This window comes from Mesoplodon mirus (genome assembly GCF_964341445.2).
Source record: "Mesoplodon mirus genome assembly, chromosome: 13".
NCBI lineage: Eukaryota > Metazoa > Chordata > Mammalia > Artiodactyla > Ziphiidae > Mesoplodon > Mesoplodon mirus.
In genome coordinates, this window is record NC_138989.1 from 63,143,986 (window position 1) to 63,156,359 (window position 12,374).

Consider the following 12,374-nt stretch of genomic DNA (forward strand, 5'->3'; position numbering starts at 1 on the left):
ACGCCCAGGTCTCTTCGAGCCTTTGAAAAGGTGCATTGCCTACAAACACTGGCTGCAGGAGAAAAGTGTAGCCTGGAACTCAGGAGGCTGAGTCCCAGTTGAGTCACTAGCCAGCCATGTGGCCTTGGGCAAGTCCCCCAGCATGCTATCTTTTAATATGCACCCCTTCTGCAAAATGTGGACACGGCCCCAACTCCCCTGCATACCTTGCACTGTGGGTGCATCTGTACTGCTGCCAGGGCCAGGGCTGGGTGGGTGCGGGAGCACCTACAAGCAGCCTCCCTCCTGGACCCATAACAGCCTCCCAGAGCACTGTCCCTAGAGCTGGGCCCAGCACCACCCTACAGTGGCCTCTCAGTCAGGATCCCTCTTGTTCCAGCCCCGGTGACACTGGCTAGGAAGCAGCTAAGACAGGTTTGGAGCACAGGTTTGGGGTTCTACAGACGCGGGTGCGGTTTCCTCCACCGGGTGCTTGGCCACCAGCCAGACACTGAATGGCTCTGAGCCTCAGTTTCCCCACCTGCCCAATGGAGCCTTCTTACCCAAGGGGGTTTTGTGATGATCACAGGAGACGGTGCAAAGAAAGTGCCCAGTGTAGGGCCTGACACAGAATGAGTGTGCAGTAAATCTTAGCTATTATAGTAATAAACATTATTTATGGCTTAGATCCATACATCATGAGTACTTCCAAAAACTTAAATAAAATTAAAGATTACAGAGACCCTAGGGATATTTTTTAAGCCTTTAGCTGTAGAGATGAGGAAACGGAGACCCTAAGGGAGGGGAAGGGACTTGCCCTAAGACCCAGAGACTTAAATAGGACGGAGAGCAAGGAGTCCAGCTCCTTCACAGCATGGGCCATGATGCTCCATCCCTAGCCCCTACAAGGGACCTGGCTGGGGCAGGCACCAGCCCATGACTCCCTTGGCTGTGAGAACTGTGGTATTTGACTCACCAAGGCTCTTGCCCTCAAACACTGCCCCATCTGGAACATAAACAGAGGGCTTCTGGCAGAGGGTTCTATCCTCAGTAGGCACTCAATAGAGCCCCTGGCACGACTTGACCCAGGTCACCTCCCTGTTCTGGGCCTGTTTCCTTATGTGGGACAAAATGGTCTTTAAGAGCCTTCCAGTTCTGACATTCTGTAGTTTCAAGAAAGGGGCTCAATTAACCAAAAACAAGTGGCTGGAAACCTCAGTTAACTGGAATCTTTCCAGACGTTCCTTCCTTGGGAGAAACAGGCAGAGCACAAGGAAGCATAACCATCCACCGTCCTTAGTAGTGTTTCCTGGTTCGCCAAGTGCTTCGGCCTAATTTACCTCATTGGCTACTTCCTTGCTCTGCAGACAAGCAGACAGGCTCAGAGCAGCCCCAGGTTTTCCCAGTGAGGACCAGAGCTCAGAACCAAGGCCAGCATCTAGAGCAGTGTCGTGCATGGAGCACTTGCTCTATATTGGCCCACCAACATGAAATCCAGGCAAGAGGAAGGGGTTCTGCCCTGGATGGGGAGCCTGGGCGCCCGGGACAAGGCCTGTGCCCTCCTGTCCCTCACCAGCTGGGCCTATTGCTCTGCCTGTAAAATGAGGTGATCAGATGAAAGGTCCCGTTCCCTGCTGTACTGCGCTCTCACAGTCCCTCCCCCTCGGAGCACCCAGTGGGCGGGGCCAGAATTTGTCTATGGTCTGCCCTCCACTCCTAGAAGACAGAGATACTGCCTTTATGTGCCACCCTGTCTTCCCAAGCCCAGCCCCAAACCAAAGCAGAATAGGCTTCTGGAAATATTTATGGGAAGGAGGGGAGAAAGGAGGAAGGGAGGAAGGGTGAGAGCAAAGAAGGGAGGGGGGAGGGAAGGAGGGAGGGGGGAGGGAGCCGAAGGTCCTTCAGGACTAATATTCTACGATCCCACAAAGCTAAATTCTAAGGCAGTTCATACCACGCAAAATTCTAAGGCAAAGTACCACGGGGGAAGCAAAGGGATGTGAAATGACATGTGATCCCCTTTTAGCCTAGGTACAGCTGACTTCCCAAAGCAGAAGCCCTGTGGGCCCATGCGTGTGAAGGCCACCAGGCTGAGTGCTGTGGGAAGTCCCGCCTTTACAGTAGAACCTCAGTGATGCTGGTGTCAGAGACCGTGGCTCGCTTCCATCGCTAAGCTCACCAGTCACATGTCAGCGCTTTCCAGCCTGCAGCCTTAACGGTTCCAATTCAGGAACGTTATACAGCAGGATTCTGCAGTATTCAGGAACACACAGAGGGACGGATCTTATAAATAACTCCTGGTTAAAACAGAGCTGAAGATAGGGAGACAGAAGAGGAAGCAAGTCGCTAAGCACTTATTGAGTGGATAACATTGGCTTGGAAACCTTAGTGCAAATGGCTGGTCTGGTTTGTTTCCTTCTCATCAAAAGATCAAACGCAGGATTGAACTTGGAGGCACCAAGACTTATGTGCGTGCCTGAGGATGCTTTTGAAGGGTGTGGCTCTCCTTGGCTGACGGTGTCTCGGCGAAGATCGGAACACACAGGCCTTGCATCAGATCTCACAGTGCTGCTTAATGGACTCGGTTGGTGGAACCTTGGCTGGTAGTCCCTGGACCTCTCCGAGCCATTGTCCCCACAGGAAGGTCTGGCCGCTGGGTTGGCCTCTAAGTTCTGAGGTTCTCTACAACAATTCAGGGCTGAGGCCTGGGTATAAGACTCAGGAACCCAAAATCCTGAGTTAAATCTTAACCGTGCTCACATGTCCTGTCTCCCTCTTTTCCGTTCCCGCTGGGGCCTTCCTTTAGCTGCAAAGAGGCCATACAGTTTGTGCTCTCTCGGTTGCTAAAACTGAGTGGAAATGTGCTTGATTCACTTGCAATCCCCAGGGCCGCGACCTTGAGGTGTGGCCCAGCAGTGCGCTACCCGTACGCAGGTGGGGGGCGCTCGGCACGGAGCTGACTCTGCCCGGCCCCCAGCCCAGCCTCCCAGCCCACAGGACCCAAGCCCGAAGCCGAGCGTCCGAGGGCGTGCCAGCCTCAGCGCCAGGCCTTCGCCCTGCCCTGCGGGCGGGCGGGCGAGGAGGAGCGAGGTTCCGGGTGCCGGGCTGGCGGGCAGCCTGCGCCGCCCTCAGCAGCAGTTGCAGGTGCCCGTGTGCACGCGCAGGATGCCGCGGCTGTGCAGGTGCAGGAAGTTGAAGATCTCGGAGGGCATGGCGTGGAAGCCCGGGCGGGGCTTGACGTTGTCGTAGTAGTGGTGGGTGATGTAGAGGCCCGAGGGGTTCATGGGGAAGGCCCAGAAGCCGAACAGGTGCACCTCCTCGCACAGTTCCAGCGCCGCCGTGGCCAGGATGAGGCCGGTGCTGATGCGCTTGGCGCGCACCCCGAGGGTGAGCCAGTACCGCGACACGTTGACCAGGTACTGCGGGTGGAAGTAGTACACGGCCTGCGGCGACTCGAAGTCGTCCAGCACGTACTTGACGCGGATGGACACGTCGGTGTTGCGCGTGTTGTAGAACGCAGGCAGCAGCACGGACGCGTTCTCGTACACCTGCAGCACCCGGTAGAAGGGCCGCCGCCACTTCTCCAGCTTGTGGAACCTGGCGGGGGCGCAGGGTGAGACGGGGCCCCGGGACCCTCCGCTTGCCCCACCCCTGCACCCTGGGGTAGGAGCCTCTCGAGGCCACCCCCGCCTTCTTACGGCTCAGTCACTTAGCAGATGAATGTCCGCCTTCCTCCGGGACGGTTATAGTTTTGCAAGCGAGTGCCGGAGAGGGCAATCTGGACCCAAAGGGACAACTATCTAGTGTGTCATTGAAGGGGAAGGGTAATACTGAACCCATACGGCTGAGAGTGCCCGGGGCGGGCTCAGAGGGGAAGGGGCGAGGGAGTGGAGGCTTTCCCTAGAGCCCTCAGGACTCACCTGTCCTGCCTTCCCCAAGGACTCACCTGTCACTGCCTTCCCCCAGTGAAGAACACCAAACCAGCTGCCTGTCCTCTGAGCCCTTCCTCCCCTCCCTCGCCTTTCTCTTTACACTGAACAGCCCTCCCAGCTGGCTCACTGCGCCCCTCTCTGAATGCTCCCTCACTCAGCTGACTCCTTGTAAATGTGCCCGGGCATCTGACCGGATTTAACCACTCCCCCTCCTCTTACCCTTCATCTGACCTGGAGATGTAACTATGCCCCAGTTGGAGTTTTAACCCCATTAGCCCCTCCCCCAGGCCTCCCAGACAGAACCCCAGGAGGGGAGTCAGGAGGTGGGGTTGAGGTCTTTGCAGGAGGCTTCTCCCCACTGCCGGGCGGACACACTGTGCAGGGAGCTGCCTGTCCCCGTCACACACTGGGAAGCTCTCTGGCCCATCTCTAGGGGAAGAGAGTCTAGACCAGTGCTGTCCAAAAGAAATATAATGCAGGCCACAAATGTAATTTTAAATGTTCTAGGAAGCACATTTAGAGAAGTAGAAAGAAGTAGGTGACCCCCAATATTATCATTTTAATATGTAATCAATATAAAACTTTAATGAGGTATGGCCCATCCTCTTTTTCATGTTAAATTTTTTAAATCAAGTGTGTGTTTTGCACTTACAGATGGCACATCTCAATCTGGATAGTGCCCAGTGGCCACACATGATGAATGGCTATCATATTGGACAGCACAGGTTTAGAAAGAGGGCCACTGACCTCTCTGTGATGATGCTGGGGTTCACCGTGACCACATCCGTCTTCACCCCTACATCCATGGTGTACTTCTCCGAGATGGGGGGTAGGTTGCACCTGCAGAAGAGATGAGGCAGCCTGACTGCATGTGGTATGTCATTCTAGATGCAGCTGGGGTGTGGCAAGGAAAGGGCTGGTGATCACGTGGGCAGAGGGACACAGAGGAAACCAGCCGGGTGGAATCTTCGTGCCTGGGCATGGAAGGGCAAGTTCAACCCCTTCCCTCACCAACCCTGGGTGACCCAATGGTTGTAGATCCACGACCCATGAGATCCCACTGCAGCCTCAACCCAAGTCTCTTTGCTTTAAGTTCTCATTTTCAACCTATCTTCTTCACCCAGGCTAAAGAGGTAAATGAGGATCCCCAAAGAGATAAGAAGGGCTTCTACATACGGAAGAAGAAATACAAGGACAAGTGTCTAGCTTAGGTAAGGCCAGGGTGAAGCTCATATTGGTGTCAGCCACAAGACTACCCTGGTTCCAAGCGGTGCTTCCAGAGGAGTGGAACCCGACCAGAGAGGTGGCTGCCCAGATGACCTCACCAACAGATCTGCATGACCCCTGGGAGTCCTCAGTGTCTTCACATCTATTATGCTATTTGCTCCCATTCTGCAGATGTGGAGACTGAGGACCTGAGAGATTCAACCCCTTGCAAGGGACAGAGCTAAAGGGGGAAGGGACAACCCAGAGCATGAGGTCTGCAGGGGTGGAGAGTGGGGATTAATCACGTAAATGGCAGCATTAGCAGGCTGGGGAACCAGAAAGGGGGCAGGCATGGAGGGGGAGGGCCATGGGGGTAGAAGTGGCAGGTGGAGACCCGGGGCAATTCTTACCGGAAGACAAAGTCGGCGCTGTTGATCTCCCTCCCGCAGCGGCTGTTCTTTAGGATGCCCCCATTGCCCACCACGGCACATTTCTTAAATTGGGACCGGTAGTAGGGCATGTCCTGGGGAGACAGGGGCACAGCTGTCAGAGGCAATGCCACCCCTGCCTTCATCTGGTGCTCTCACCTCTGCGCCCACGTCCACCTCCACTCCTCGTAGCCTCACAAGACAGCCTTGTAGTCAATGTGGGAGAAAAGTGGTTACCCCACTTTGCAAATGAAAAAAGAGGTCAAAAGCTTTGTTCTCAGTTCCACAGGCAATTAGGAATGAGCTAGAACTGGAAGCCAGATCTCCACAGCCTTTTTCAATAAGCCCTGGGATGCCTCCGGTTTCCAGAAAGACAAGGGTACAAGTTATGGCTAACCCTGCTTGCCTTTGGTTTTCCCAGTGGAAGCCCAGCTTCTTTTACTTCTAGTCCACATATTTTAATGGTTAATGCAGACCTTCTGGGAGATGATAGCAGCAGATATGTGGCAGAGCCACCAGGGACCAGGGCCCTAACCCTAGCCCTCACCCCTTTCAGCTCAGGGTAAGGTACAGACCCTCCCTCTGCTCCATGGGGAGGGCACAGGCCTGGGATAGAAAGGTCATATAGACTGGGACAGATGCCAGGACTTGGTAGCAGCAGAGACAAGCGACGAGGGGTGGGCAAGCAAGGTCACACCAGGGGAGCAGTGAGAGACAGGGACACTGGGATCTGTGTCAAGAAAAAGCGTTGAGCGCAGGGCGTCCAGGACTCACTCTAGTAATGATGGCAGCCATGGGGGCACTGGGAGGGAGCATCCCCCAGCGCTCCAACCTGGTCATACCTCGGCTGCTGGTGTAAGCTTGGTCTGGGTGCTGGCTGCCCACAAAGACTCCCTGGGCATGCTTTCCAGGGGACCACAGGCAAGTAGGCAGGAAAAAGCAAATACTGGTCTGATTAGGAGACCTGGTTCTAGGCCACGTCCCCATTCTAGGCCTCGTGGGCATCCTGAGGCAGGTGGGACCAGGCAGGCTCAGGGCACGAGTGTAGACCCGGAGTCCAGGGTAGGGTGACCAACCATCCCAGCTGGCTCAGGACTAGGGCACTTTGCTTGGGATGCAGGACTTATATTTGGTCAAACCAGGATTGGGCACCCTTAGTCAACAGACCCAGTTCAATCCTGGTTTTGCCCCACAATGAGGTAAGGAAACCACAGACAAGTGTTTTGAGCTCTCGGTGACTTGGTTTTGTAAATTTTGTAAAATTTATTACAAATTAAACTTTGTAATTTGTAAAATAAGAATAGTAACGTGTATTTCCTGTGGCTCTACATTTGAGATGATGTAAAGCAGAGCTTCTCAACTTGGCACTACTGAGACTTTGGAGCAGCTCATTCCTTGTTGCGGGGGCTGGCTGTGCACTGTAGAATGTGTAGCAGCATCTCTGGCCTCTTCCCACTAGATGCCAGGAGCACCCTCCCGTCATGACAAGCAAAAGCATCTCCAGACGTTACAAAATGTCTCCACCTCCCTGCCCCCCACGTTGAGAACCACTGGAGTAGACGAAAAGTTTATCCACTGCAGTGCTTGGCGCAGAGGTGTCTCTGCAAGGGGACCAGGTGGTTATTACGGGATGGCCCTGAAGTTACCCTCCATCTCTGTCACCCAGAGGCTGCCGGGCAGCTTTCCTCCTATCTCACACCCGCATGACATTGGCCCTGGTCAGCACCTGGGGCTTACGTTGGAACCAACTGCCAGACAAGCATCACGGAAAATCCCACTACAATGGGATCATCAGCAATTAGGCTAAATCCAAAGGAGATGCTGCACCTGTCTGTGGGAGACTGTCCTTCTTCATGGCACATTTTCCCTGGAGGGACAAGCTCCGGGAACCGGGATGGGGAAAACAAGGGCGTCTCATGGTCAGTGGGGGGAACTGCACTGTTTGACTTTGACCAGAGAAAGAATAAAAACGAAGTCCTTTTTGGAGAGATCATCAAGGGCTTTTTATGTTCTATGTCAGTGTTTCTCACACTTCTGTAAATCAAAAACTACCTGGGTACTTTCTGAAAATATACATCCTTAGCTCCATCCCAGCACCACAGAATCAGAATCTTCAGGGTCGGGGTAGGAGCCCAAGAAGCTGCATATTTTTCAACCCCCCCAAAAAAAACTCACCTTAGGGAAGTTTGGGAAATACTTCTATATCACATGCTCTAATTCAGGGGTGGTAAATTACGGCCTGTGGGCCACATCTGACCCACCACCTATTTCTGTACAGCCAGCAAGCTAAGAATAGATTTTATATTTTTTCAAGGGTGGGAAAAAAGAATACTTTGTGATGTGTAAAACATATAAAATTCAAATTTCAATGTCTAATGAGAACTAAAGCTTTATTGGGACCCAGCCACACTCGGTTGCTTACTCGTGTCTGTGGCTGCTTCATGCTAGAACGATAAAGGTGAGTAGCTGTGACATAGACCATATGGCCTGCATATCTGGCAACCCCTGTTCCACTTCCCTGGGCCTCAGTGGCCCATCCCCACGGCCCTCCTTGCATCCATATGTTATACCTGAGCTGTGTGTCACCCACTGGCATTACCTGCAAGTTCACCTGCTGTCACCAGTCTCACGTTCCAGGCCTTGAAAGACCCACCTCGTAAAGACGACTCACACCCCATCGTCCTCCAGCGCTGCTATGGGAGGGTATGTTTGACACCCGTCCACCTCCAGCTCCTATCCATTGCTCCCCTCCCCCCCCCAGGCCCAGTCATACCAGTGCACTCTGGTGCTCGGAGAAGTAGGTCAGAAAGAGAAAGACACATACCGTATGCTAACACATATATATAGAATTTAAGAAAAAAAAAATGTCATGAAGAACCTAGGGGTAAGACAGGAATAAAGACACAGACCTACTTGAGAATGGACTTGAGGATATGGGGAGGGGGAAGGGTAAGCTGTGACAGAGCGAGAGAGAGGCATGGACATATATACACTACCAAACGTAAGGTAGATAGCTAGTGGGAAGCAGCCGCATAGCACTTGGAGATCAGCTCAGTGCTTTGTGACCGCCTGGAGGGGTGGGATAGGGAGGGTGGGAGGGAGGGAGACGCAAGAGGGAAGGGATGTGGGAACAGATGTATATGTATGACTGATTCACTTTGTTATAAAGCAGAAAGTAATAAAAAAAATTTTTTAATTTAAAAAAAAAAGAATGCAGGGAACCCCTGGGCTTTGCTTCATTAGCACTCCCCAGAGCAGGGCAGCCCAGCCCCTCACATTTCATCCAGCCAGAACTAAACCCGCCCCGCCCCCTAGTTTGCTAGAACACCAGCAGTTCTACAAACTGGACCGACTAAACCCTGCCCTGGGCTGGCACTCTCCGGGGGTGCCTATAAACACCTTGCATGGAACCTTCCTCTTCAGGTGGTAACCGTCCTCATCCGCTGAACATACAGGCTCCAGGGTCCCTTCTCCAAGGGTCTGGTGCAACGATTAGGCCAGAAGCGCCTGCCTGCGCCTGGGTTCTGTGATCTGAGCACTTTGCTCACGTGGGTCACTCATTCTGTGGTCCCCCTGGCCAAGAAGCCTCGTGCTGGCCCTGAATGAACAGCCTCCCTCCAGGCTTCTCATAGGTGAAGGAAAAAATAATAATAAACGTCTCTCTTGTTTAAGTCTCTGATATTTTAGATTTTCTGTTCTAAGCAGCCAAACCTATTCCTAGTCCAAACCCCAGTGTTACAGACAGTGAGAGTGAAGCCTTGAAAGACAAAAAGGACTGCCCAAGGTCAGCCAATACGAGATCAATCTTTCAGTGCTTTACTTTGTATGGTTTGCGGTTTCTTGTGCACACAACCTTGGCATGTACAGTTTTGCTCTTGTGCCTCCCTCGGGTTGGGGACAAATGCTTAATCCTGCTCCCAGATAGCTTCGGGATGTTCTTTGCAAGCAAGGCAATAACCAAAACTTCACAACCACTTTCTTGCCAAAAGTCATTCAAATAACAGCCAGCTGGCATTCTTTGTGCTCAGACAGAACCCCCAGGAACCCCGGAGGACGGTCTACTGAGCCTAAGAGAATGGCAAGCCAGGACCAGGACAGCTGGGTGCAGGGCACAGCTGAGTGATGCCACGCCACACGGGCATGGCCACAGAGGGCCCTACTGGGTCAGCTCCATTGTCCCACCCAGACCGCCCTGCCTAAAGCAGCACCTTGGGAAACATGTGGAAGATCTCCCGGTTGATGTGGTAGATGCCGCTGGTGTCCACCTCATACTTGAGTTTCGTCCCCAGGGGCGTGTTCTTCTGGGTGGTGAAGAGGAAGGAGGGGGCATTGCAGCACCTGGACAGAGTGGACCTGCCGGGCAGGAGATAAACGGAGAGAGACCAGTGACACAGGGCAGGGCAGAGCCTCTCAGAGAACAGAGGGGTCATGGAACTGAGGTCCCTTGGGGAGGCCAGGGAGCACCATACTTTCCCACCCACCCCTTCCCCTGCCCCCCGCACCTCTGCTTCAACACTCCTCCCAATGCCCAAGCCTTTCAGGGTCCAGCCTGGTCTCCCTCTGTGAGCTCCCAGCTGCCCTGTCCCCACTGGCCGCACTGGCCTCTAAAGGCCCAGAGAACAGACTGGGCATCACTCGCTTCATCATCTGTCAACTCCCTCTCCGCTTGAGCGAAAGCCCCTGCGTGGCAGGGACCCTGCCTCTCTGGACCCTGCACAATGCCAGATACGTGGGGGTCAACTACCAAGTCCCGCCAACTGCGGGCTGAAGCATCCCCCACATGAGATTTCACAAGAGCCGCTAAGCCTTCTACTACTTCCCAGAAATGCTTCCTTATCCAGCTCTAAAGGAAAACACAGGCATGAGAGCTCTTCCTTGGTTCTTGGCCCCCATATCTGACTCTAGACAAGGCTAACCCTGTCTGATGGGGTCAAAAAGCAAGACATACACAGTCAACAGAAATGTGCCACTTCAGTGATTTACAAACTGTCTTAGGAATAGGGGAGGGTCAGAAATTGGGCTGGTGGGTTGATACTGGATGACTGCCTGCAGAAAGTGGAACCTGGCTTCCAAAAGTTTTAAGGAGTTCATTATTTAAAAACAAGAAAATCACTGTGGTTTTCACTGACAAAAACACTCAAGCATGAGCTACAGAAAGGTTAAAGCTCAGACGATGCAAGGAGGCTTAAAAAAAACAGCCTTCAAGGGAGAGTGGGGCTGTGAGGCGGGCTTGGGAGCTAGCCAGGCCAGAGAATCCTGATTTTCTCTTCTTTGCAGCTGGTGTTCCGCCCGGCAGTGTATTCTTCCAGGGTGCCTGCAAGGCTTGGTGATGGGGTCAGATCCTAGGCACATCCTGCTCCCCTATCCTGGGGACCCAAAGCCCCACCCTGGCTGCAGAGGGGCTGGATTTGACAAAGGATGCAAAATGCCACCCTCTCACAGGGGGCTGTGAGCCCACGAGGACCCACTTTCTCCACAAACAGCAGCAGGGGGCCAGTACACACTGGCCTTCATCGCCCAACGCTGGCTCTGGGCACAGTTACATCCAGCCTCTGGGCAGCCCTGGGAGGAATGGAACACCATCTCCATGGAGTCGGGATGAGGACCACTAACTAAAGTTGAGGACGAGCTTTCTGGAAAATCCACACCGAAGGTGTGGGATGGAAACTTGAGCCGCCAACCTGGCGTCAAGAGGCCTGGCTTCTAGTTTCTGCTCAGCCCCCACCAGCTGTGGGGCTTCGGGCAGGTCTCTTCCCCTCTCTGAGCCTCCGTTTCCTCAACTGTAGAATGCAGGGGCTGGCTCTTCTGACCCTCTGTAATCCTGTGACTCCAGATTGCCAAAGCCAGGAAGGCTGTACCCATTATTTTTTGTGACTTTATCTCTTGCAGGGACTTCACTGGGGAGATCAGTTGGCTGCCGGCCATAGAGAGCGGCCTTTCCTGGGGAGGGTTGGGTTTTAAAATGTGACTGAGTCTTCCCAGGGGCAAGGCCAGAGGCCTGGCCAGGCAGGAGCCATAGGTCAGCATTATAAACCAGCATCTGGCTGGTCCAGAAACTCCATTTTGTCAGCCCACTGGTGAGTACCCAAGTGAGGGAGACTGACTCAAACTAACCAAGCTCACGAGTGACTGATATATAAACCAGAGTGCCAGCGTGTCCATGTGTAAGCAGTAGGGCGGGGGAGGGCCTCTGTTACAGGATTCCTTTCCTGTCACTGGAATGCTCATGCCTGTGTTCTAGCACACTCCCCCATCCCACCCCACTTCACTGCACCAGGTTCTTGCGCCTAAATTAAGAATCTCATCATCATTCAATGAGCTTGTAATGAGAGCAAAGGGGGACGACCAACTGGCCTTGAAGCTTTTCCCATTCAGAGCATAGCAAGACTGGATGTCACTTCTCTTTCCCCCACCGCCAGAAAGGTCTCAGCTCCCCCAGAGCCTCTGCCCGGATCGTGCTGGCTGATCCATGCCAAAGGCTCCCCCACGGATCCTGGTTTTTCTCTTGCCACGTCATCTTCCCGTTGCTACATTATTTCCTTAGGTATGTGAATCCCACTGGCGAGGCTTCTGTCCAGCTCTCAGCCTGGACAACATCCTTTGGCATCTCACTGACCTCGTCCACGCTGAGCGCTTATCAGTGTGCCCTCGGTGTGCTTGGGCCTCCCCGTCATGCACCACCCGCAATATCGCTTCGCTCTAAAGGTGGAATTGGGGCTGCATTTACAGCACAGACCTTGGACCTGTTGCCCACCTTCTAGTCTATGATACGTGGGTCTCTGCAAACTACTGCCGGGCCTTAGCTGGGTTTCTGCCGTCTCCTAGAGGC

General features: G+C 53.6%; 1 protein-coding gene across 3 annotated transcripts in view; it reads right to left on the bottom strand.

Moving 5' to 3' along the window:
* Positions 1 to 3,107: 3,107 nt before the first annotated feature.
* ST8SIA5 (ST8 alpha-N-acetyl-neuraminide alpha-2,8-sialyltransferase 5) overlaps positions 3,108 to 12,374 on the bottom strand; it is a gene marked incomplete at both ends in the record, with an annotated part of 67,305 nt that continues 58,038 nt past the window's right edge. For all 3 annotated transcript variants that reach the window (XM_082641182.1, XM_082641181.1, XM_082641180.1), the window contains 4 exons: positions 3,108 to 3,576; positions 4,659 to 4,751; positions 5,528 to 5,640; positions 9,754 to 9,898. In XM_082641182.1, coding sequence (XP_082497308.1) covers positions 3,108 to 3,576; positions 4,659 to 4,751; positions 5,528 to 5,640; positions 9,754 to 9,898 — 820 coding nt within the window. The remainder of the gene's footprint in view (positions 3,577 to 4,658; positions 4,752 to 5,527; positions 5,641 to 9,753; positions 9,899 to 12,374) is intronic.